The sequence below is a fragment of the Miniopterus natalensis genome, chromosome 3 (genome assembly GCF_054644295.1).
Source record: "Miniopterus natalensis isolate mMinNat1 chromosome 3, mMinNat1.hap1, whole genome shotgun sequence".
Classification (NCBI taxonomy): domain Eukaryota; kingdom Metazoa; phylum Chordata; class Mammalia; order Chiroptera; family Miniopteridae; genus Miniopterus; species Miniopterus natalensis.
In genome coordinates this window covers 83,102,351-83,126,476 of record NC_142083.1, presented here as the reverse complement: position 1 = coordinate 83,126,476, position 24,126 = coordinate 83,102,351, and the positions used below count along the sequence as shown (strand labels likewise).

Sequence of the window (24,126 nt, the reverse complement as noted above, 5' to 3'; positions counted from 1 at the left end):
CATTGAAAATAGTGTTATTTTCTCACTCCCCCTCCCTGCCAAGAGAAGGTTATTTAATTTTATTTTTTATCTTTTTAAAATATGTCTTTATTGATTTCAGAGAGAGGAAGGGGGAGAGAGAGAGAGAGAGAGAGAGAGAGAGAGAGAGAGAGAGAAACATCAATGATTAGAGTCATTGATCAGCTGCCTTCTGTACGCCCCCAACCTGGGATCGAGCCTGCAACCTGGGCATATGCCCTGACGGGGAATTGAACTGCAGTCTCCTGGATCCTAGGTCGATGCTCAACCACTGAGCCACGCCTGGCTGGGCAAGAGAAGGTTATTTTAAATCAGTGGTGCCTTACAGTTGATGACTTCTTAGTATTTATTAATTTTTCAGGACATCTTTTCTTAAAAATGCACACATGGCTGAATTTTAAAGGTTTCAGTGAGAAAAAAGTTGGTTCTTAAAAAAGCAAGCTTAATTTTCCTGGGAAGATTGCTTCCAGAGAACTGTCTTAATCCCTGGGGTTGCCAGATGAGTGAGGATTTACTGGAATTGTGTCCCTTTGGCCTTCCTTTCCCATGTGTCTTAGGAGCAGGGCAGAGAAGGCCTGTTTCAGAACTATCAGGGATTATTTCAGTTAGTGAAGTGCCCCCCCAACCTTCAGAACCTGAAACCAAGTCTCTGAAAATGCTGACTCTGTGCATGTGCATCTGTCCATCCATCTGCCTGTATGTCTCATGTAGGTGGCTGGCTGTGCGGCTGGAGTGTGTGGGCAACTGCATTGTCCTATGTGCAGCCCTGTTTGCAGTGATCTCCCGGGACAGCCTCAGCGCTGGCCTGGTGGGCCTCTCAGTGTCTTACTCATTGCAGGTAAGAGGGGACTCTCTTGCTGGATTTTCCATTCCTCTTAATGGAGAAGCCACTTATGTTTGCTTTGGGCCACTGTAGGAGTGTGGGAGAGGAAAGGGGCTGAGTGGAGTTTGAGGAACAGGTCTATAGTCCATTGACTAGAACAGGAGGGAGATTAGACATGTGATCTGGATGCCTCCAACTACAAGAGAAATGGTTTTAGCACTATAAATTTCCCTCGAAGTGGTGTTTTAGCTGCATCTCCCAAACTTTGATGCATTGTGTTTTTCTGTTATTATCTAGTTCAAAATACTTTCTCATTTCCTTTCTGACTACCAATGTGGCCCATGGGTGATTTTGAAATTTGCTTGCTTAAGAGATGCAGTGGAGCAAGTATGGGTGAAGGCTCTGTGTGGGGTTGCTGTTTTCTGTACCTTTTTAATCTGAAGTATTTCATAACTCATAATTACTTCCTCAAAATAAAGCAACTCAGGCTCACTTGAGAAGCTCCATGTGACTCTTCCACTCACAGGTCACCACTTACTTGAACTGGCTTGTTCGGATGTCGTCGGAGATGGAGACCAACATTGTGGCTGTGGAAAGACTCAAGGAATATTCAGAAACTGAGAAGGAGGTAGAGCAAGCCCCTGCCCTGACCTCTTAGCTTTGATCTTCAGTGTGGCTTTACTCAAAAGAACTCTCTGAGCCAAACCATGTGTGCCTGCCACAGGCAACCTCTGTCTATTATCTGTTACGTATTTTTATTGGTAACTTCTTTTATAGGAAATGAGACTAGTTTCTTCTTTTAGTAAGTTTTAAAATTAAGTACAAATGAGTTGATTAAACGTATTCAAAGTCAATAACAAGAATCAGCACACGGATATTATAAAAATCATATGCTAGTAGGAATTGACTCAAGTTTGGGAAACCCTGCAGTTATTGCTTATATAGATGGAGAAAAGGTAGCCTAGGGAGAGATGATGGCTGATTGAAGGTCATATGTGGTCGGTAGAACCCAAGTCTCCAGGCTTCCGTGCCACATTGCCCCTAATAACTGCCTTACTCTGTCTACACACCACCACCAATAGTAGTAGGGATTATAATGACAATAACAGTAATGCCTGGTGATACTACCATCTCCATCACCACCAGTAATAATAATAGGGACATATATTGTGCCCTTGTGGAGGTGTCAGGCCCTGTCCTAAACATTTCACATAGAGTAATTTATATATCCTTTATATAGCCTTATAACTCACATTCTATTATTATTTCCATTTTATAGGTGAGGAAACAGACACAGAGAGGCTCAGTTACTTGCCTAAGATCACATGGCTGGTAAATGGCAGACCCAGGATATGGGTCTGTGCGATTGTGCCACACTATCTCCCAAGAAAATGCCCCTTGGGAATGAGACCAAGGCTGCCCAGTTAAACTCTATCTTAAAGGATTTGCAAAGGTGACCTGTGACCCCAGTCTTTTAATGCTCTGAGATGGTAAACTGGTTCCATTTTATCGGAGAGCATCTGCCAAAGAAATGATGAACCAGGTCCCATTTCATCAGAGGCATCAGCCAGAATGGTGTGAGTGACCCCTGTGGAAATAAGAGTGTATTACACCAGGACTTTCCTACCCAACACTGAATTTATGTATTTATTTTTTTAATCCTCACCTGAGGTTATCTTTGTTTGTTTGTTTGTTTTATTTTTAGAAGGAGGGGAAGAGGAAGGGGGAGAGAGAGAGAAACATCAATTGGTTTCCTCCTGCATGTGCCCTGACTGGGGATCCAGCCCACAACCTAGGTATGTGCCCTGACCAGGAACCTAACCCACAACCTTTTGTTGTGTGAGATGATGCTCCAACCAACTGAGCCACCTGGCCAGGGCTGAATTTATTTTTTTTAAAAAGCTTTAATATGTAATTCACTTGCCATGCAGCTCATCCACTTAAAGTGTGAAGTTCAATTTATTTTACAAAAATATTTTACATGCATTTATTTTTATATTTTTAGAATAAGAACATATTTGAAAAATACAAGAGAAAGTAAAGATCATCCAGAGTCCTACCACTATTATAATATACATATTTATTCGTTGTTTATATATTATATATATATTTATAGATAGAAAGCTCCACCCACTTTTTTTCAGTTGCTCCTGTTTTTATACCATGACCCTTTCATTTATATACATAAATTATAAAAGGGAAATATTCCTCTCTTTCCCCAAAGATAGCCCCGAGGCTGGCCTGGAGCATAGCCAGTTGTAAATCTCAGGAAATGCTGAACTGGACTAAGAAACTTTTCAGAAAAAGGGGCTGTGTGACCCGGGGCACAAGTTATTACCCTCTCTGTGTCTCAGTTTCCTTGTGTGTAAACGGGATAATGAAAGGACACCACTTACGGGGCTGTAGTGGGGATTAAGTGAGATAATGTGATAGAATGATGTTTAAGTGTTAGCTGCCGCTTTTATTGTTGCACTCCAGACCTAGAAGGCAGGCAACCTTGTTTTGGTTCAGAAAAGACCACTTTGATTCAGTCCATAGATTTTATTGAGCACCTACTATGTGCTCTGCACCCTGGGATAGAACGGTAGATGAATAATAAAGAACCTGTCCTCATAGAGTGGATATTCGAGTGGGCGTGGGTGACAGAATAAAGGAATAAATATGTGCTTAAAATGGTGAGTTCTGTGAAGGAGACTGAAGCCAGGGAGAGCAGAGAGGGGCACAGGGCCAGGAGGGTGGTCAGAATCGACCTGAGATCTGCAGGAGTTGGGGTAGCAGGTTGAATAGGTAGCCTGGGGAAGAGCGTTCCAGGCGAGGAAGCTGCAGGTGCAAAGGTCTGGAGGAATCACCCCGAAGTCAGTGTGGGGAGCAGAGTGAACGAGAGAGAGGGTGGTGAGGTCAGAGGGGTTGTGGAGGCCGGCTCACATCGAACCTTGGGGCCCACAAGAGGGACCTAAAATTCCTATTGGCCCCCCTCTTCCCCCACCCACCGCAGGCTCCCTGGCGAATCGAGGAGATGGCTCCGTCCAGCTCCTGGCCCCAGGTGGGCCGGGTGGAGTTCCGGGACTACAGTCTGCGTTACCGAGAGGACCTGGACTTGGTTCTCAAGCACATCAACATCACCATCGATGGAGGGGAAAAGGTGGGTGCTCATTGTTCTCCCCCCTTCCCAGTCCGCACAGGTGTGATCAGGCAGATGAAACCAGCTGTCACTTCCCCAGTCCACCACAGCCCCATGACATAGGGTGAGTGGCCTTCTTTTGGAAGGGCTTGTGGAAGTAAAAGCTGCTCGGTGTCCGACAGGGTTGCAGACTAGTAGCCTGAGGGCCAGAGGAGGCCCACAGATAGGTTTTGAAAAAATCCTGAATAAGTTACAAATATTGAAAAATCTGGAACTTTTTTTTTTAATAAAAATCAGTTTTCTGCTTTTCTCAAAAGATCACAACATGTAGCAACACTGGGCTCATACTCCCCACCTGGCTCTTGTCAGAGAAGGTGTGAGCCTCCGTCTCTCCCACGCTGTTCAGGTGCCTGCTTAAACCTCATAGACATGGAGTTTGGGATCTCCAGGGTAGAAGGATGTCACCATCACTGCTAGGGATGGCCCAAGGGACATGTGAAATTGTCGGAATTTTGGAACATAGCCTTGGAAGCCTTTCCTGGAAGACGTTTCTTCCCCTGAGACCCTCAGATCATCCTCAGGATGAGGCTACAGGCCTTCCTGGCCATTTTCCAGGGGACTGCTGCTTTCATCTCTGAACATACCGACTTGTTGAACTGTCCCTTCTGCCAGGCTCAGAATGTACTGTTCCCATGAGATAAGTTCTCTAACTTCCAGCAAGGGAAGAACAGAGTGGGTGCTGTTCTCACCAAGGCTTTATGGCTTGTGTTGTATCATGAGGCTCTGCTCTGTGATGTCGCTGGTAGGGATAGAGGAAGCCCACCTCTCAAGGGCCCAGATGAAAGGGAGAGTTGTATTTGGATGTCAGGAACATTCATCATTGGCCATTACATGGGAGCCCAGTTCCCTCAAGAGAGGATAAGTGGAGACCAGGTCACATCCATAACCCCTTTTGGTCACGCAGCTGGGAGGGAGAGGGGGTGTGTAGGGGGTTCTCATTGAATCTTTGAGCTGTTTCAACAGCTCAGGTTGGGAAACTCATCATCAAAGAATTGGAAAAAACAGTGTGAAGTAATCAAGTAATAACTTGATTATTACTTAATATTATCTTGAGTTGAAAATAATAGGGCCTTATTTAAAATCCCTCTTGTCTGATGCCTGGGTCTTTGGAGGTCTCTAGTAGTTTATAAAGAAAGCTAATTATAATTTTAACCTATATGAAGAACTGGCAAAGAGAAGGGCGTCTTTCTTGACCTTTGGTCAAATAGCCCCTAAAGGAGCATTTCTTGGAAGCTGCTCAGGGAGAAGGCTGTGGTGGGAGTTGGGTCGACCAGATGACTGGACTGCTCTGGGGCAGATATTTGAGGTGAGGGCACTCTGGGGTGGGAGGTATCCCCCAGATAGCATTCTCACCTCATGCCGGGTCCTTCCTGTCCCACAGGTTGGCATCGTGGGGCGGACAGGAGCTGGGAAGTCCTCCCTGACCCTGGGCTTGTTTCGGATCAAGGAGTGTGCCGAGGGAGAGATCATCATCGACAACGTCAACATCGCCAAGATCGGCCTGCACGATCTCCGCTTCAAGATCACCATCATCCCCCAGGTGCGGTCTGTGTGAGGCTGCAGGGGTGCACTCACTGGTCCCTCCAAAAGCAATGCATGTATATTTTCAATGTACAAATATACATCTGTTCCTACTTTATTACTTTTATTAAAATTGTGCTATGTTTCTTCTCCACTGAATCTCCTCTGAGCGTATAAATAACAATGGGAATTAACCAGGTATCATCTCTTCACTTCTGCCACCCAGAGCACCTAACAGGATCCAGTAAGACACTGGCTTCTTGGCTGGCTATCAGTCAGGACAAGACTAACCCTTCCAAGAGCTAAATGAAAAATAATGATTTTCTAGACTGATTCCTTGGGGTGCTGATTCCCTAATATGTTGCTTTTTAGTGTTATTTTCCCTACAGTTTCTTCTAAGATTCTTTTTTGAAGGCAGAGGATAGGGAGGAATGCACAGTACTTTATGATTCAGAATTACCATGTTGCATCTCCTTCTTAGAAGGTTCCTGACACATTTGCATATTGAAGGCTTGGAAGTCTTGCAAAAAAAAGTAATCTATTTTATTTCACCTAACCCAGAGATTTCCAGATTATTTTTTCATTATTACTATCTCCAGAAATAGTGATTCTGAGAGTCTCTGGTGCCCCATCCTGAACAATTCTGGCAAGAACTCTCTCTGTCCCACCTCTTTGCCCATCCATGTCGAGTTGATGTGAGCCTCACACACTGTCTGCTGTCTTCTGTCTGAACAGGACCCCGTTTTGTTTTCGGGTTCTCTCCGCATGAACCTGGACCCATTCAGCCAGTACTCGGATGAAGAGGTCTGGACGTCACTGGAGCTGGCTCACCTGAAGAACTTTGTGTCAGCCCTCCCTGACAAGCTGAATCATGAGTGTGCAGAAGGCGGGGAGAACCTGAGGTGGGTTGGTTTGGTGGGGGTGGGACGGGGTCCCCTCAGCTTCACCCCGGTCAGAGTGTTTCAAGATTCTGTCCTTTTGCATCTGTGTCAGATGCAGGTTTGAGTCCCAGCTCTGCCACAGACAAGTCTTTTGTTTCTTGGGGGCTCAGTTTCAGTATCTATATAATGGGTTTTAGCCAGGTTTTGTGGCTGGGGGTCTTCTTCTATTGGCTGATCTGATTGGCCTCCAGTGGGGCAATTAGGGTCTGCTCCACATGTCCCTCATCCTTCACAGACCAGCCCAGGCATGTTGTCATAGTGATGGCAGAGGTGTAAGAGTTCAAACCCTGGCATGCATTCCCATGTCAGGCTTCTGCCAGCCTTATGTTTGCCAGCACCCCATTGGCCAAAGCAAGCCACATGGTTAAGTCCACAGTTCAGTTGTGAGGGCCTGGATATGGGCCCCTTTTGCTATCTGTCACACTACCCACAAAGAACTGGTCAAATATTTTGGATATTATTCTTCGTCCTGTCTTGAGAGTGATTCTGAGCCTGCTTCTAGCTCAGCAGGAAGAACATTCTGATCGATGAGCGATGCCTGCCAGAGGCACAGATGTGAGAGTGGACACACTCTCCTGGTCTAAGCAACACCAAGTGTCTCTTCTCCCTTCTCCCAGCTCAGGCCAGGGCTAAGGGTCAGGGGTTATTTTTAACACTCTGTCTCCTGGTCTTTTTCTCCTGGTCAAGTGTTGGGCAGCGCCAGCTTGTTTGCCTGGCCCGAGCCCTGCTGAGGAAGACGAAGATCCTTGTGCTGGATGAGGCCACGGCGGCCGTGGACCTGGAAACAGATGATCTCATTCAGTCCACCATCCGGACGCAATTTGACGATTGTACAGTCCTCACCATCGCTCACCGTCTCAACACCATCATGGACTACACAAGGTGAAGCTCGTGGCACAGAAGGCCTCCAGGCCTTGGTGTTCTCCCCACTCATTCATTCATTCATTCATTCATTCATTCATTCATTCATTCATTCAGCATGATAGCCCCAGTTGGTGGGACCTCTCTCGATCCTGGGTAGTACCAGGTGTTTTTGACATCACTCAATCGTTTACTCAGTCAGCACATGTGGAATGCCTGCCACAAAGCCGGCCCTGTTCCAGGCACTGGGAACTCAGCAGGAAGCTCAGGCAAGGAGCCTGCCTAAGGGACCTTATAGATTAGTTGGGGACTGGGTGCAGAGACAGCCAATAAACACAGCACATTGTTTAAATAAAAGCAAATTGTGCTGGAAAGGAAATAGAGTAGGTGATAGCAAGTGCCTTGTGTAGTATCACGGGACTTTGACATTGACTAGAACCAGGGATTGAGAAGGGGTGACCAGTTGGAAGGCTACTGCAGCAGCCCTCTAACAGAGGCTTTAGGGACCTGACCCAACGCAGGGACTTGCCTAGATGGGCTCTTGGGGGCATGAGGTGCCAACGCATTCCCTACCACTCATGCTTGCATCCCCTCCCCTTGCAGGGTGATCGTCCTGGACAGAGGAGAAATCCGAGAATGTGGCCCCCCCTCTGAGCTCCTGCAGCAGAGAGGCCTGTTCTACAGCATGGCCAGAGATGCTGGCCTGGTGTAAGCCCTGGAGCTGGTGCATCTGGTTTGACCTGCAGGGATCACAGACCAGTGTCCCAGGATGAGTCAGCCTCTTTGGGAACCCAAGCCTCCCATGTACTGAAACCAAAAAAGAAAAATACCAAACCCAACAAAGCAAAACACACACAAAGGCGCCATCACCTGGTCCGCTGCCTGGAATTGGCCATGCAGAAACAGGAGAGACACAGATGCAGCACACCAAAGCCATGCACACCCTTGCCTCTGCTACCCACACAGGATGCACAGGCGTCCCACACCCCTGGTTGCGTCTGCTCGTGCTCTTGGTGCTCTGCAGGGAAGCTTGGCACCCAAACTTCTCGAGAAATTGGTTGCGTAAAATATGCTAGTGACCAAATCCAGCCAACTGCCTCAAATCTCTTTAGCCAAAGTTTGGAATTCCAACTCTTTGGCCCCCGGCTGCTGGGCCAGCACCTCTAACAACATCCTTGTCTGGCTCCACCCAGAATGATTCGTTTACTTGGGGCTGTAATTTGGAGGTGAGGGGCCTGGTGAAGATCATCTTCACCCTTGGGCAGTGTCCTGAAGGTCCTCTTACTAATCATCCGGTCTTCCAGGCACTCTGACCCTGGGAGCCAACGTCCCAGCACTGCCTGCACCCAGAGGCAGCTTTGTCACCTGCACACTTCTTAGTGACAAGACTTGGTTGGACTTACAGGGGACCTGGACCTGGAACTCCAGGTCTGGGGGATCCTCCCTCAATGCCGACTTCCCAAACTGGTTGCTCACCTCCTTACCAGTCTGGTCTTGTCTTTGCTTTTCCTCCTGCCTCTTTTTGCCCATTGCTAGAATGGATTACCTCTAGGTACCTGGAAGAGGTCTGCACATGGTTAGGAGGCACTCAAAGCCAAGAGCACTGGGCACCTCCAAGTATGGCCAGTTGGTACTGAAAAGAGCTCTGTTGAGTCTCCTCGTTTTTAGATTCCAGTTTCTCACCCTTGGCCTCCGGTTAGCTGTCAAAGGTGGCAGTGTGGAGAACTTGACATTTAGTTCTGAGCATCTTCCAGGACAAGAGAAGAACCCATTCATGAATATCAGTGATTTCTTTTCCTTTTTTTCTTTTTTTTTTTTAAGTACTGCTTGCAGGAGAAAAACTCTCTCGACTTGAATTTCTTGGGAGGGCGTGTTGGGCTGGGGAGCAGCACTCCCAGGGAATAGCCAAGGTGGCCCGGCGTCTTGACAGTGGGTCTGCGTGTTCTTGGAAGAAGACAGCAGAGTGGAGACCTTTAGGTCTCGCAATTGGAGACCAAAGGAAGACCCAAAAAGCGGAAAGGTCACTGCTGCCCCAAGATTCATACTTGCTGACTTCAAACCCAGAGAAGCATCTTTCTTCCTCTTGGTGGAAATATATATTTATTTTTTGTAAGTTATACCATTCTTTCACATTAGATAAACCAAGTTTTTCTTGGGGATCATTTTGTAATGACTTACACTGGAAATGAGAACATTTACAAGCAATTTGCAGTAAAAAATATTTTATTTCTTTCTAAATGATGATTCCTTTTCTTTGGGGCATTAGCATGGGTTTTGGCCATCTCCTCTGGGAGTCAGCGTGGGGCTCCCCTCTTGTCTGCTTTTGTTCTTTCCTTTGGGCAAACATGCCATCTCTGGTGGGGACTCTTGTTGGAAATGGGAGCCTAGAGGTTAAGAATTGGGTGGGGTTTAGTGGGGAGTCAGCGTGGCATAGTGGACAGAGCCTGGGCTGAGTCCTGCCCTTGTCATTAGTTGGCTGTGTGACCCTGGTCAAGTCACTTAGTTTCTGTGCTTCCGTTGCCTCGTCTATAAAATGGAGCTGACCTTACCTGCGCCGATGGGATTGTTGTGAAGATGAGCAGTGATGTGTGTGCTCCACCTGTGGCCCAGGTTGGGTTCTAAGACACCCACAAGGTAACACGTGGCCAAAATTACCCTTGAAAATCCCGTTGTATTAGGAAAGGCCAGGCGAGGCCTTGCTGAAGCCATAAACTTGGAGAATGAACACAAGGGTTTTGTTTCTCCCTCATACACTTCTTGATGAGGGTCAGTGCCTCTGCAGGGCCACTGCCTTCCATGCTACAATAGAGATCCGGACCGTTCTAGTCTTATGACATCGCCTCTCAGGAGCTGGCTTCCAGGTCACCGTAGCAGGGGAGGGGAGACTGGATGACACACACCCAACTCTTGAGTCTCAATCCAGAGATGAAGTAAATCCATTCCACTAACAGCCTGTTGGCCACAGCAAACCACAAAGGAAGCTGGAAATGTAGGGGTGCATAGGGAAGAGAAGTCTCTCTTCTGCAAGTTCATGCGGTTTCTGAATTTGGGGGAGTTGGGTTTCTTGGTTTGAATTGGGTGACTCTGGATAGTGAGGAAAGCCTGTACTGGGAAGCACGCCACTTGTGCTGCACCCAAAGCCACACGCCAAGTTCACGTGCAGACGGAGCGTCTGTGCGCCATGTTCCCTCTGACATGGCTGTCCTGGACGGAAGTCATTGCCTTGCAAGAGGGACAGAAATGTGAAGGTGCTGGTGCTGGTGTGGGTGAGGTGGGGTGGGGTGGTGGAAGAAGTTAGTGAGGCTGTTACCATTAAAATGGGTAGTATTTGGATGGTCATGTGGAGTTAGTTTTGAATGTGAGCTACATTTTTATCTCAAGCTGACCCTGAGTCCTTCACAGTGTGTGACCCAGTGAGCACCTGTGGGGGTGGAGGGCATGATGTGGGACAGGGAGAAATCCTGGGGCTGGGTTACATTTCGGTCTCTGTGAAAGGCACAGTCATCATTGACCCCGAAGATGGTGGAGCTAGACCCTGGTGGGGCTGCTCCAGGTAAGCGCGTTAGTGCCATGGGAGGAGCAGGGGGGGCAGTGAGCACCTGAGGGCCAGCCCTGGGCTCAGCAGCGCATCGCTTTCTCACGGCCAGAGCTGCTTGTCCCTTTTTATTCTCACCCTATGTCGGGTCCTGCGGCAAGTTTTACTGACTTCCAGGATCAGACCAAAGCATGCAGGATCTGACTACCTCTCATTCCTCCCATTACTGCCACACTGGTCTCTTGTGTGTCCGCAACAGCCGACTCAGTGGTCTCCTGCCTCTGCCCCTGGCTACCCCCTTCCCCCACACTCAGCCTGTTCTCCACCCAGCAGCCATAGCGATCCGGTGAAAGCACACGTCACAACCCTCCTGTGTCCCCATCCAGGGACAGCAGCCAGCCTGGCCTCAAGGCCCTGCACAACCTGGCTTCCTGCGACCTCTGCCCTCTCAGCTGGCCCCTCCGGCCACCACTTGGTCCGATCCAGCCACACACACCTCTGCCCTTCTAATGTGTTGAGCACAGTCCTGCCTCAGGGTCCTCCCACTTCCCCCAGATGTCAGCATTGCTTGCTCCACTATTTGATGATGACAACTCCGTGAGGGCAGGGCATTAATCTGTTTACTCTTTGCTGAATCCCCCCCTCTGAGCACGGCACAGAGCGTGCACTCTGACTGCATTCTTAGAGCCAGGACCGAGCCCTATGTGCCAGACCCTGGGACAGGGGTGACGTCACTGGGGCTCTAGAACTTTTAGGAGCTGCGGTTTCCTCCTTGGTAACTGGGATCAGAGTGTTCACCTGGCCAGGTAGTTGTGAGGATGAAAACAGATCGGGGGAAGCACCCAGCACCATGCCTTAGCCCTTAGGACACTTTCCAACGTAGTGATGCCATTCACTCTCATTTTCTTGTCTGTCCATCTATCCGTCCATCCGTTCATCCACTCAGTCAAGCAGTTGGCATTTATTGAATCATCCTACATGCTCTGCACTGTGCTGGGTGCTGGGAAAAACACAGTGAACACGCACAAATCCCCTGGCTCGATAAATAATTGAAGTCCTTTCCTTCTCATTTGATGGGATCTTAGAAATTCCAGTTTTTATCAGTGAGCTGGTGTAGAACTAAAAAGCTGTGTGAGAGGCAGCGTGGCACACTGGTTAGGACATGCTCTGGAGCCTGGCCACCTGGTTCAGTCCCTACTTACCTCCCAGTTTCCTCATCTGTAAAAGGGGCCTAATGATAGTACTTTCCTCATCAAAGCATCCTAGTAAGGTGCGGAATGATAGTACCTTCCTCCGATATGAGGATTACCTGAAAGGCTGTGGCGGGCATTAGAGCAGGGCTTCGTACATGTTTATAGTGACCAGCGGGACACGGGTGAGGCTAAGGACCTACTGGAAGGCACCGGCCAGGGACGTCTGTATGTGGCTTTCCTGGGTCTGTGTTTCACCTGCCAGCCAGGCTCTGCTGGCAGGAGCCATGGCAGGGGGATTAGCGGCCTGGATGGCATGCAGGCTGGTCTCCATGGAGCAGTGGTGTGGGCCAGCAGCAGCCTTGTGGGCACTGCTGGCTCTTGAGGCCACACTTTGTTCCCTGGCAAACCATCTCCCTCCATGAAAGGGGCTGTCGTGACCCTGAAGTGGTCCCAGGTGAGTTTGCCAAAATGCAGCTGCTGCCGCCTCTGCCTGTGGTTGCTCTGCCGGGATAGCCGGTGGCTCAGCTCCCAGCAGAGCAACGAGAAGGGCTGCATCTGGTCTCTTTCCGTGCTTTCGAATTGGACAACCCCTAGGCGATAACTTGGGCTTTGGTATTAGATAGCCCCAGGGGCAGGCACCCACTCTGTCACTTACTAACTGGGTGACCTTTGCAGGTCATGTCAACTGAGCCTCGGTTTCCTCATCAGCAAAATGGAGCTAGTAATTGCCCGTGATGATGGGGCCAGCACTTTGTAAGCGTGACGGTGGACCGGCAAGGGATGCAGACGGCCTACCCCAATTTGAAGTCATCAAAATGTGCTTCTGGCCACATCTTGGGAAAGGGAGGTAGAAGCTGCAGTTAAACTGGGATTAGTCTGGGCTGGAAGCCTAATGTCGGGGAGTTCCATTAGAAAGTCCCCATGACCTGACCAAGACAGAGCAGGCACAGGCCCCTCCTGAAAACCAACACAGCCATGGCCCCAGTTAGCCCAGTGACTCTCAACAGGGTGACTTTGATTACCCTCCCCACCACCTCTCCAGGACATTTGGCAACGTCTGGAGATATTTTTGTCACAACTGGAGGTAAGAGTGCTACTGACATCTAGTAAGTGGAGGCCAGGGATGCTGCTAGACATCCTACAAAGCACAGGACAGCCCCATGGCAGAGAATTATCTGCCCCACGTCGGTAGTGACAAGGTTAAAAAATCCCGGTGTATAAACCCCTCTCGCTACCCCACAGAGGCCCTCAGATACAACGGTAGTGATAATATTGAACGTTTATTGAGCACTTACTCTGTGCCCAGCTGGCTCTGAACATGTTTCCAGGTAGTAACTTACTCTATCCCTGCAGCAATGCCATGAGGTCAATGAAGATCCTGCGTTGTCTCGTTTCTCACGCTGCCCTTTACAGTTAGTTGGCAGACCTCAGGTTTGGCTACTTGAGACTTGAGTCCCCTTTCCTGGTGCCTGAAGCTGGTTGTATGAGCACCACAGTAGAAGGCCGACGACTGTGAGAAGCAGGCCTGAGCAGTGTGTGCTGTGCCCTGCCCTTCCTGAAGGCAAGCGCTGGCCCCTCACCACCCTGACCTCTGACCTCCAGCAGCAACTCCCACACGGCCCCCTCAGGGGCTGCAGTGTGGACAGAAATGCCCTGGGTGCCTGACTGCTTCTGGGGCTCCCCCAGGAAGCTGGAATTTGGTCTTTAACAAACAAACGTATGACGTGCCAAGTCCCAAGCAGAGTCTCTTGGCGGGGGCCAAGAAGTTCTGGCCCCTCTCCTCTCTCCTTTGGAACTGAACCTGCGCAGCGGTGTGTGCTCGTGCCTGGAGGGGCCCCTTCTTGGTGTGGGTTGTGGCCTGTGTGTCCAATTCAGACAAGATGCTCCTTGGAGCTCATGTACCAGGGTGAGAGGAGCAGCAGGAGGCATGGAGCTCAGTCCCAGTGCATGTTGGAATCATACGGGGAGCTTTAAAAATATACAGTATACAGAAATGGAGAACACATCGGGTTGTGGGGCGGGAGGGAGTGGGCATGGTAACACGATGGCAACCCCCGTGTCGTGATGGATGCAGCCTCTACGTGTGACACGGTTGTGCAGAAGTTACACAGAGTACAAGTACAGTGGGAAATCTGAGCAAGCTTGGTGCATTGTACCAATGTCAATATCATACTAACATTTTTCAAGGTCTTACTATTGGGGGAAACAGGGAAAAGGGTGCCCGGGCATTCTGTGGATTATTTCTTATAAATTCTTATCAATCTACACTCATCTCAAAATAAAAGGGTTAGTCTGGGAAAGTACACACACCATTGCCGCGGCCCCAGGGATAATGATTTCACTGGTCTGCGGTGGAGCCTGGGTGTGGGCAGGTCTTGAGGTCCCCGGGTGAGTCCAATGGGCAGCCAGGGCTGAGAGCCACTGTCGGCTTTGGCTCCAGGATGGACAAGGCTGGACGGGCTCTGGTCAGGCCAACCTTGGGGGTTGCTGCATCCTCCTGGGTCTGTGATGATTGTCCACTTTCCCTGCCATTCGCCACCCTCCCCCCCAGAGAGCAGAGAGGGGTCTGGACTCCATACCGTGGGGCCACTGATGACCCCCAGATCACTCGTATCTCCAGGGTATGTCGCATCTTCTGGGTTGGCGTGGCGGGAGGGTTGAGGGGTCTGGCTCAGACCAGGCCTGACTCCTGTGCCAGCCTGTAAAACAGGCCCTTCTTGGCCAGCAGCTGGGCGGGGCTGCCGCTCTCTGCCACCTGCCCCTTGTCCATGACCAGCACCCTGCAGGGGAGAGAGAGAGAAGCAGCTCTTTGGACACCAGCCTGGGCAGTTGGCGGCTCTGAGAGCCCAGAACGCCTGCTCTGAGGTCTGCTCCCAGAAGTCTGGCCTTTTGTGCAGTTTCCTGACCCTGCCAGCCAGTTGGAAGCATCTGTTGTGCATGTGCCCTCAGGCTCATCCCTTACCCTCTGGGCATCAGTCTTGCCACCTGTACAATGGGCACTTGATAATCCATTCCAGCTCCTTTCCGGCTCCAAACCTGACGCCTTCCTTCACCACTGCAGGGGGCCAGCGGCATGGGGGACCTACCTGGCGCAGTCCATCACGGAGCGCAGGCGGTGGGCAATGAGCAGCACCGTGCACTGGGCAAACCAGCTCCCGAGGGCGGCCTGCATCTGAAGCTCTGTCCCCGGGTCCACGGCGGCCGTGGCCTCGTCCAAGATGAGGATCTGGGTTTTCCGGAGAAGGGCACGTGCCAGACATAGGAGCTGCTTCTGGCCCAGGCTGGGAGGGAGAGGGACAGTCAGGCCAGATGTTTGTGTGTCTGCACATCAGGGTTTTCAGGGTGTGCCCACAAATGAGTCCTCACAACAGCCGTAGAAGTGGGGGATGCCAGTGTGTCCCTACATGTGGGTTTGCAGTCCACAGAGCTGGTAGAAATCCCCATTCTGCCATTTTTGACCAGGGTGACTTTAGGCAAGTCATTTAAATCCACTGTGCCTCAGTTTCTCCATCTGTGAAAGGGCTATTTCTAGTCTATGGTCTTTACCATGTGTCACACACATCCTTGTGTTCTGTGTATATGGACTCAATCTTCATAAAGGCCACAAAGCTGGGTATTATATTAGTGAGTCCTTTATTGAGTTGTGAGGACGAGGTGAGTCATATAAAAGGGCTCACTGCGTGCTTGTCAGAGAAAGCCTCCAGCATGCAGTAGCTTCTCTTACTCTAGTTACAAATGGAGAAGTTGAGGTTCAACATCCCATTGCCAGTGACCCAAGGGTGTCTGGGGCTGCTTCCCACAGTGCTCAGCTTCCTCTCACAGTGAACTTAGAGAACCAGAGCCTACTGTGGCCATGCTCCAACCTCACCACCTAGACCCTGGGCGAGTCTCAAGTGTCAGATGCCACCTTTGAGAAATGGGATTAGGACAGTGCAGCTTTGAAGGTTAAAGTGAATATTTATTGCTTCTTGTATGCCAGGCACTGTTTCAACAACTTTACACATACAACTCAATCCTTGTACGGGTGCGTAGGTACTATTATTCTCATTTTACAGATGAGGAAACTGAGGCACGGGAAATTAAGTAAATTTCCAAGGTCCTACAACTAGTAATTGGGGGGATGGAGGGAGCCTGGATTGGAAACCTGTCTATGCTCTTAGCCGCCAAGCTATACGGCCTCTCTGGTGTGTGGAAACCACTACCCCCCACAGCGCTTTACCCTAACACCTTTGGGGGCAAATGTGTTTTAGAACGTCTCGGTATTTTTAAAGAAAAAGGAAACACACCTATATATCCATGTTCATGGCAGCATTATTCATAATAGCCAAAAAGTGGAAGCAGCCTAAGTATCCATCTACAGGTGAATAAATAAAAAAACCTGGTGTAGTCCGGCAATGGAATATTATTCAGCCTTGAAAAGGAAGGATATTTTGAGACATGCTACAGTTTGGATGAACCTTGAAGAAATTATGCTAAGTGAAACAAGCCAGTCACCAAAAGACAAAAAATATAATATTCCTCTTAAATGAGGTACATAGAGCAGTCAAATTCATAGAAACAAAGTAGAACAGTGGTTGCCAGGGGCTGGGAGGAGGGGGAAATAGAGAATTGCTTATTGAGTCCTGCATTTCAGTTTTGCAAGATAAAAAAGTTCTGGAGACGGGGAGCACAATGATGCGAGTGTATTCAACGCTGCTGAAGTGTGCACTTAAAAATCTCTCTCTCTTCCCCTCCCTCCCTTCGCTCTCTTAAAAAAAAAAAAAAAAAAAAAATCAATGGAAAACAATATACACTCAGGTGAGGATTAACAAAAACGGGTAAGATGGTAAATTTTATGGTGTGTATTTTGCTACATTTAGAATAAAGCTTTTCAAGGCCTACTCGACACACTCAGTGAGCATGGGCTCAGTGCCTAACACCACACACGTTATTTCTATCGCAAAGTAAGTGCTGAATGGGATAAATAAAGACTGTAAGTAGTCTCATGTCAGTAGAGGTTGGGTTTTGCCACTTAATAAATTTGGAAACCAAATTTAGGAAAAAGAAACTTGACATTCAGAGATCGTGTTGGAGTTTGGAACTGCGGGTAAGGGATGGGGCTCCTACTGTGGTTATTAATAGAATGAATAGAATGGGGTTGACAATCTGCGAGGAAGGCAGATTTCCAGCGCAAACTGCCCTTGGAAGGGCAGCCGTGGCCACACTCGCCTCTCCCTCCAGCTCCCCTCGGGCCCTGGCTGAGGCGACGACCCTACCTGAGGTCATCGCCCTGGTCGGTGCACTCGTACTGCAGCTGGCCGGGCAGGCTGGCCACCAGGGCCCTGAGCTGCACCGTCTCCAAGGCCTTCCAGATGGCTTCGTCTGTGTGCTCCTGCAGCATGTCGAGGTTCCTCCTCAGGGAGCCGGGGAACAGGATGGAGTCCTGGCCGGGAAGGGCAGCGGGTCAGAGCTGCGCCCCGCCTCGCCCCCACCCCTGCCCACCCTGACCCCGGTCTCACCTGGGGGATGATGGTGATTCTTGACCGCAGCGTGTGCAGCCCCACGTGGGCGATGGGGACCCCGTCGATCCAGACCCCGCCCTCAGCGGCCTCCAGGAGCCGCAGCAGGCCCCCGGCCAGGGTGGACTTCCCAGCCCCTGTCCTGCCAACTATGCCCACCTGTCAGGGGACGGGCGGTTAAGGCCACTGTGACCGGGCCTGGCCAGAAGAAGGCGGGCCACAGCCTAGAGGGTTCCTGGGCTTCTCTTTGAGAGACGTTTCCCCTGCACCTTAGATCCATCCATCCATCCACCCACCCATCATACTCTAAGCATCCATCCACCCATCCCTCCCCCATCATACTCTAAGCATCCATCCATCATCCATCCATCCATCCATCCATCCATCCATCCATCCATCCATCCACCCATCATACTCTAAGCATCCATCCATCCATCCATCCATCCATCCATCCACCCATCATACTCTAAGCATCCATCCATCATCCATCCACCCATCATACTCTAAGCATCCATCCATCCATCCATCCACCCATCATACTCTAAGCATCCATCCATCCATCCATCCACCCATCATACTCTAAGCATCCATCCATCCATCCATCCATCCACCCATCATACTCTAAGCATCCATCCATCCATCCATCCACCCATCATACTCTAAGCATCCATCCATCCATCCATCCACCCATCATACTCTAAGCATCCATCCATCCATCCATCCATCCATCCATCCATCCATCCACCCATCATACTCTAAGCATCCATCCATCCATCCATCCACCCATCATACTCTAAGCATCCATCCATCCATCCATCCATCCACCCATCATACTCTAAGCATCCATCCATCCATCCATCCATCCATCCATCCATCCATCCATCATATTCTAAGCATCCATCCACCCATCCATCCATCCACCCATCATATTCTAAGCATCCATCCATCCATCCATCCATCCATCCATCCATCCACCCACCCATCATACTCTAAGCATCCATCCATCCATCCATCCACCCACCCACCCATCATACTCTAAGCATCCATCCATCCATCCATCCATCCATCCATCCATCCATCCACCCAACCTTTTGTCTTTGTGTTCTTCTGTCTTCCCCTCACCCCAGCACATCTCCCCCATCTTCCCATCTATTCCCCCAACCTTCCTTCAGTACCCCTACCCTTCCTCTGTTCTCCACTTCCCCATCCTTCCACCCATAGTCCTCCATCAACCTTCACCCCGTCCCCATGTTGTTCGAGTCATGTCCCATCCTCCCATCTGTCCCATCCTTCCATCTGCCCCATCCTTCCTTCCATCTGTCCCATCCTTCCTTCCATCTGTCCCATCCTTCCTTCTATCTACTCACCATCCCTCCACTCACTCCCTTTCATCCGTACTCATATCCTTCCATCCATTGCTCATCCTCTCCCACTACATCCTGTCCAGCCATCTAACCATCAGCCTTCCTCCACCCACCCCCATCCCAGCCAGCCATCCTCCATCCTGCCATCCATCTGCCCATCCTTCTGTCTGTCCCCATCTTTCCTCTCATTCTTCTCTCTCGCTGACTGTTGCATGCTCAACGTCTGACACACTGTGGGGGTTCATTCATTAAACTATTTGTTTAATGAATGAATGAAATGTGTCACCCCACTGTATGACAGACAGGCGCCCTCTTAGGCGCCAGGTATAGAAAGTAAAGAGTTCTTGCTCCAAAAGGGCTCACTGTCTGGTCTTGGAAATAGTGCAACTGAGTAAACTTAATTTCAATACAGTGTGATGAACAATCACTCTCTGCCATCAAGCTCGGACCTATGGCAATGGAGGTAAGTAAGGAGGTGCTTTCCTGTTGTCTGGGATAGGGGCTGATGGGGTAATCAGAGAAGGCTTCATGGAGGAGGGGATACGTGAGTGGGATCTTGAAAGACAAGCAGGAGTTCAGGGAGGCGGGAGATTCCAGGTAAACCCCAGTGCTAGACTATAAGCTCCCTGAGGGCAGCTTCCAGAGGCAGCTGCTCCACAAATGTTGATTAAATCCTGGCAGGGGACTGAATGAAGTAGAGAGCTGGGCAGGACCTTGAATGTCAAGCTCAGGAGTTTGGTCTTTACCCTGAAGGAAGCAGGGAAAAGGCATGCTCAAATAAAGGTCACGGGAGAACAGATTGGAGGTGGTGAAACATGAGGGTAGGGGATCAGATGGGGGCCTGGAGCATCAGGGGGAGGGCAGGGAGGGCTACAGGGAAGAAGTGTCACTGGGTGGGAAGGGAGAAGCGGGATTCAATGAAGGGGCCTAATAGGGTAAATGGGATAATACTTGCACCTTCCTCACAGGGCTGTTGTTAGAGTAAAAATGCAAATCCTAATGAATGAAAGCATTGGTAAACATTTCCGTAGCGCGTGCTCTGTGCCAGGCACTATTCCAGGCAGGTTGTATGTACTAACTCAGTTCAACTTCACAACATCTCTATATGACGTTGACATTATCATTTCCGTTTACAGATGGAAAAACTGAGACGGAGACATGAAGTGACTTGCCCATGGTCACCCTTGGCAAAGCTAGGAACCGAGCCCATGAAACTGGATAATGTATGTGGAGCATTTAGCACTCTGCCTGCTCAACTAATGTTCAAGAAAGAAGGAAAAGGAAGTTGGGGAGATGCCTCATTTGGGACACCAACGTGGGTGGGTGGATTTCACCCTGGTGGAATCGGGTTTGGAGAAGATAACTTCAATTTGGGCTGTGGTGGGTCTGAAGATGAGGAGGCCTGAGATGGGGATCTGGAGGGGGCAGCTGGTGCTCAGAGCCTGGGTGCTGGGGTGATGCCCAGCCTGGCAGAGGCCCTGAGGCCTCTCCAGCTGCCCTATAGCCTGATTTCCATGAGGAAGAAAGTGTGGGAGAGCCACTCACCTTCTCTCCCGCATGGATCTTAAAGGACACACCCTGCACTGCCAGTGGGAGCTCAGGTCCATGTCTCAGGCCCAAATTCCAAAACTCGATCTGCCCCCCATGAGGCCAGGGGGGCTGGGCTGCACAGGTGGGCAGTGTCCAGGGTGCCTGGTGTAGAAGGAGACACTGAGTCAGAGGAGCCCTTCTCCCAGGCTGCTCCTCATGAAAAGGTCCACCTCCTTGAGCCTCAATTTCCTCTTCTGTAAAATGGGCATATTTATAGGGACATGGGACATAGCAAAGCTAAAAACAAGTATCCAGTATCATAAAAATGATGATGTTGGCCACTCTTTATTTTATTATTATTATTATTAGCCACTGTTAATTGTGAAATACTATTCTCTCTTCCTCTAGTAGGGGTAGGCCCTCATTTTTGCCTTTGTGAAGAGGGCAGGTCTGTGCAGTAGTGAGTCCAAAGCTGCCATTGGTATTCCTGTGACCTTGAACAGATCGCTCCACCCCCTTGAGCCTCGATTTCCCCATTTGTGAAATGGGGCTAATAAGAGCAGTGGGCATGTACTGAGTGTTTGTGGTGTGCCAAACCCTGCACTAAGTTCCTTTATTGCCGGATCTCATGGGACACTCCCAGTGTACCCGGCATTGTTAGTGGCTATGCTGCTTTTCTGTTCCTGTAATGTTGCTGTTATATGGTTGTTGCACTGATGTTCCTCATGTCCCCTGTTCCTCAGAAGAATGACCTGCTTGCCCAACTGAGGAAGCAAAGGACCCAGGATTTGACCTGGCTCCAGACCCAATGCTCTTAACCATTACTGCAGCCCTGGCTGGGACTCCAGCCTGCAGTGGTGGGGGCTCCAGAGCCCGTGGCAGACGTCCACATGGGTCCACTGCCCTCTGCTGTAAGTCCCAAGTGGGGCAGACCTTCCACCCCCATCTGCCACCCATCACCTCCTTGGGTGTCCCAGCATAGTCCTGCATCCGCTCCACTGACATGATGCTGCTTTCCAGGTCTGTCCAGCTTCGAACAGCCCACTGCAGCGTCTGGGTCACCTGTGTGAGAAGACACCAGGCTGGCTTGAGCAAAACCACCCCACAGGCTTGCATCAGTGCCCCTGAGGCAGGGACTCGGAGGTAGGACCCAGGGCCGAAAAGGGAGCTGGACTTGGCTGCAGCCACCAGGACTCCCCCCTCCTTTCAGTAGAATCAGAGCAGGAGAGCAGAAAGGAGCCCTCAGACATCAGCTTGTCCACCATGTCTTGATACAGGTGGGGAGACAGGCCCAGAGAGGGTGCGTGGCCTTCCCAAGGATACCCAGCAAGACCCCGGCCCACTGACCTCCATTCTGAGAGGTTTCCCTCCACTGATTGCTCATCACACTTGGAACCACGCCCAGCTCCTCACCAGGGCCCACGTGTCCTCCCTGCTCCAGCCCTCCCTCCTCTCCCCAAAATCACTTCCCTCCAGTCTCGCCCTTACCCACACTCTCCAGCCACACCACCTGCTTGCTGTTCCTGACACACCCAGCCACACCCCCTCCCTCATCCCAGGGCTTTTCCCCCTGCTCTTCCCTTCCCCAGGAAAGCTCTTCGCCCCTCCCAACCTCACTTCCTTCAGGCCACCCCCTCAGGGAGGCCTTCAGGCCCTGCAATAGAGAATGCCCACTCCCCATCCCGCTTCGACCTCTCACCTGGCTTCATCCTTAAGCTTAGCTGCCTCAACTGTAAAATGGGGATAATAGCAGCACCCCCGATGGGGTTGAGGGCAGGATGAAATGAGTTAATGTTTATAAAGCGTTAGAACAATGCCTCATTCGTAATGAATGTTACTTACATATACAGTGGTACCTTGGTTTTCAAATGTAATCTGTTCTGGAAGACCATTCGAGTTCTGAAACGCTCAAAAACCAAGGGATCCACAGCCGACAGCTAGGCCTCAGGATCTTGCCCTCAGCAGAAGCCATGTGGCATGTTCGACTTCCGAAGCATGTTCGAAAACCGGAGCATTTCCCTCCAGGTTTCTAGCATTTGTAAACCGAAATGTTCGCCAAAGGCGACGTTTGACAACCGAGGTACCACTGTATATTCCCTTCATAGATGTCATGACCTGACATCAAATATTGTTAATAGGTAACAAAAAGTTAATGCACCGGAAATGCACTCTATATACTTCATCTCGACTAGTGAAGCGAAGGGATTACGACCCCATTTTTCAGATGCGCTCCCTGAGGCTTGGAGACGGGACTCTTGCTCAATGTCCAGCAAGGTCACCTCAGCTAAGCTCTTGTAAGAGCCGTATTTTCCTCACTGGTTGGTAGTTTGGACTTGGATCTTTAAAGATCCCTTTGGCAGGGGTCTGTCTGACTCTGTTCTGCCTGCTCCCTGGAAATCAGGTCGGGTTGTCAGTACCTGGAGGGCAGCGGAGACAGAGAAGCCCACGAGGCCGGCGCTGAGATGGGCCTTGCTCAGCACAGCGCATGTGGCGGCAGCGAACACCAGCCCGTTCCCCAGCAGCTCCAGGTTGGCGGCGAGCCACCTGCAAGGGGACGCAGGTAATAGCAGGGTCGGCGGGGGCTCTCTCTGCAGGACCTGCTCCTCTGGGCACAAGGACGGGTCATGGTGCCAGCTCCAGTGCCCATGGGGTTCCTGGACATAGTCTCCTCCACACTCAGGCCCCACTCGGACTCAGTGGGTGGGGTAAGTTGATGCTGTCCTGTCTCACCCGTGCCAAATTCAGGGCTTGGCACACAGTAGATGCCCAGCCATATACCCTTGTGCTTCCCTGACTGAACCCAACCTCCATGGTCACGTGGCGAACATCTTATGTTCATGCACAGGTCATCACCTCCTCAGAGAGCCTTCCCGGCCTGCTCCTCCCTTTCGCTCTAACACATCACTGATAACTTTCTTCATTACAGTTATCAGTCTTAGTAATTCAACTGCCTAATCAGTCCTTGACTCTCAGTTTCCATCAGTAGATCGTGAGCTCCATGAGGCCAGAGACTTGGTCTTGTTCACAGCTGTCCCCAGCACCTACCATAGGACCCAGCCCAGAGCAGGTGTTCAACAAGTATGTACTGAGTAGATGAATAAGTATGCACCCCCTTTTATTGAATTCCTACTGTATCATTCATTCATTCATTTACAGATATGTATTGAGCACCTACTGTGTGTGCCATGTGTATTGGAGGTAGTAGGGATACAGCCGTGAACCAAACAGATAAAAATCCCTGTCTTTGGGGGACTCAGGGCTTTACTACATATAACAGTGAGTCACCCTAACAACCTCACAAAGGGGGTTATTGTTGTCCCCACTTGACAGCTGAGGCCACTGTGGCTCAGAAGGGTTAGGTACTTGCTTAAGTCCAGACACATAACAAACAGCAGGATTTGAAGCCACATCTTTCTGAATGATACCAGAAAGCACGTACCCTTTCCAGCAGGTCATGCTTCTCAATGAACCAACTAACAAATGAACAAAGACCCTCTAGGGTCTCCCACTTCCTAGATGGCTGAACTTGGGGAGCCCCTCCACTTCTTTGAACCTCAGTTTACCCATCTTTAGAATGAAATAACACCTGATTCATTATAGTCGAGAGGTTTAAATGAGATATGCCATATATAGCATGGAAATCACCAAGCCTTGCACATAG

The 24,126-nt window shown here is 50.1% G+C and overlaps 2 protein-coding genes across 4 annotated transcripts in view; one reads left to right on the top strand and one right to left on the bottom strand.

The window, feature by feature from the left end:
* The window catches only part of ABCC1 (ATP binding cassette subfamily C member 1 (ABCC1 blood group)), a 126,348-nt gene extending 116,765 nt beyond the window's left edge, over window positions 1-9,583 (top strand). The window contains exons 25-31 of the mRNA XM_087815640.1: window positions 730-856; window positions 1,368-1,469; window positions 3,837-3,983; window positions 5,404-5,562; window positions 6,279-6,445; window positions 7,172-7,366; window positions 7,949-9,583. Coding sequence (XP_087671766.1) covers window positions 730-856; window positions 1,368-1,469; window positions 3,837-3,983; window positions 5,404-5,562; window positions 6,279-6,445; window positions 7,172-7,366; window positions 7,949-8,057 — 1,006 coding nt within the window. The 3' untranslated portion in view covers window positions 8,058-9,583. The remainder of the gene's footprint in view (window positions 1-729; window positions 857-1,367; window positions 1,470-3,836; window positions 3,984-5,403; window positions 5,563-6,278; window positions 6,446-7,171; window positions 7,367-7,948) is intronic.
* A 5,161-nt stretch (window positions 9,584-14,744) lies between these two features.
* ABCC6 (ATP binding cassette subfamily C member 6) overlaps window positions 14,745-24,126 on the bottom strand; it is a 45,469-nt gene continuing 36,087 nt past the window's right edge. For all 3 annotated transcript variants that reach the window (XM_016196303.2, XM_087815108.1, XM_087815109.1), the window contains 7 exons: window positions 22,883-23,009; window positions 21,426-21,527; window positions 20,481-20,627; window positions 17,572-17,730; window positions 17,329-17,495; window positions 15,160-15,354; window positions 14,745-14,853 (listed from right to left, as the gene is read on the bottom strand). In XM_016196303.2, coding sequence (XP_016051789.2) covers window positions 14,745-14,853; window positions 15,160-15,354; window positions 17,329-17,495; window positions 17,572-17,730; window positions 20,481-20,627; window positions 21,426-21,527; window positions 22,883-23,009 — 1,006 coding nt within the window. The remainder of the gene's footprint in view (window positions 14,854-15,159; window positions 15,355-17,328; window positions 17,496-17,571; window positions 17,731-20,480; window positions 20,628-21,425; window positions 21,528-22,882; window positions 23,010-24,126) is intronic.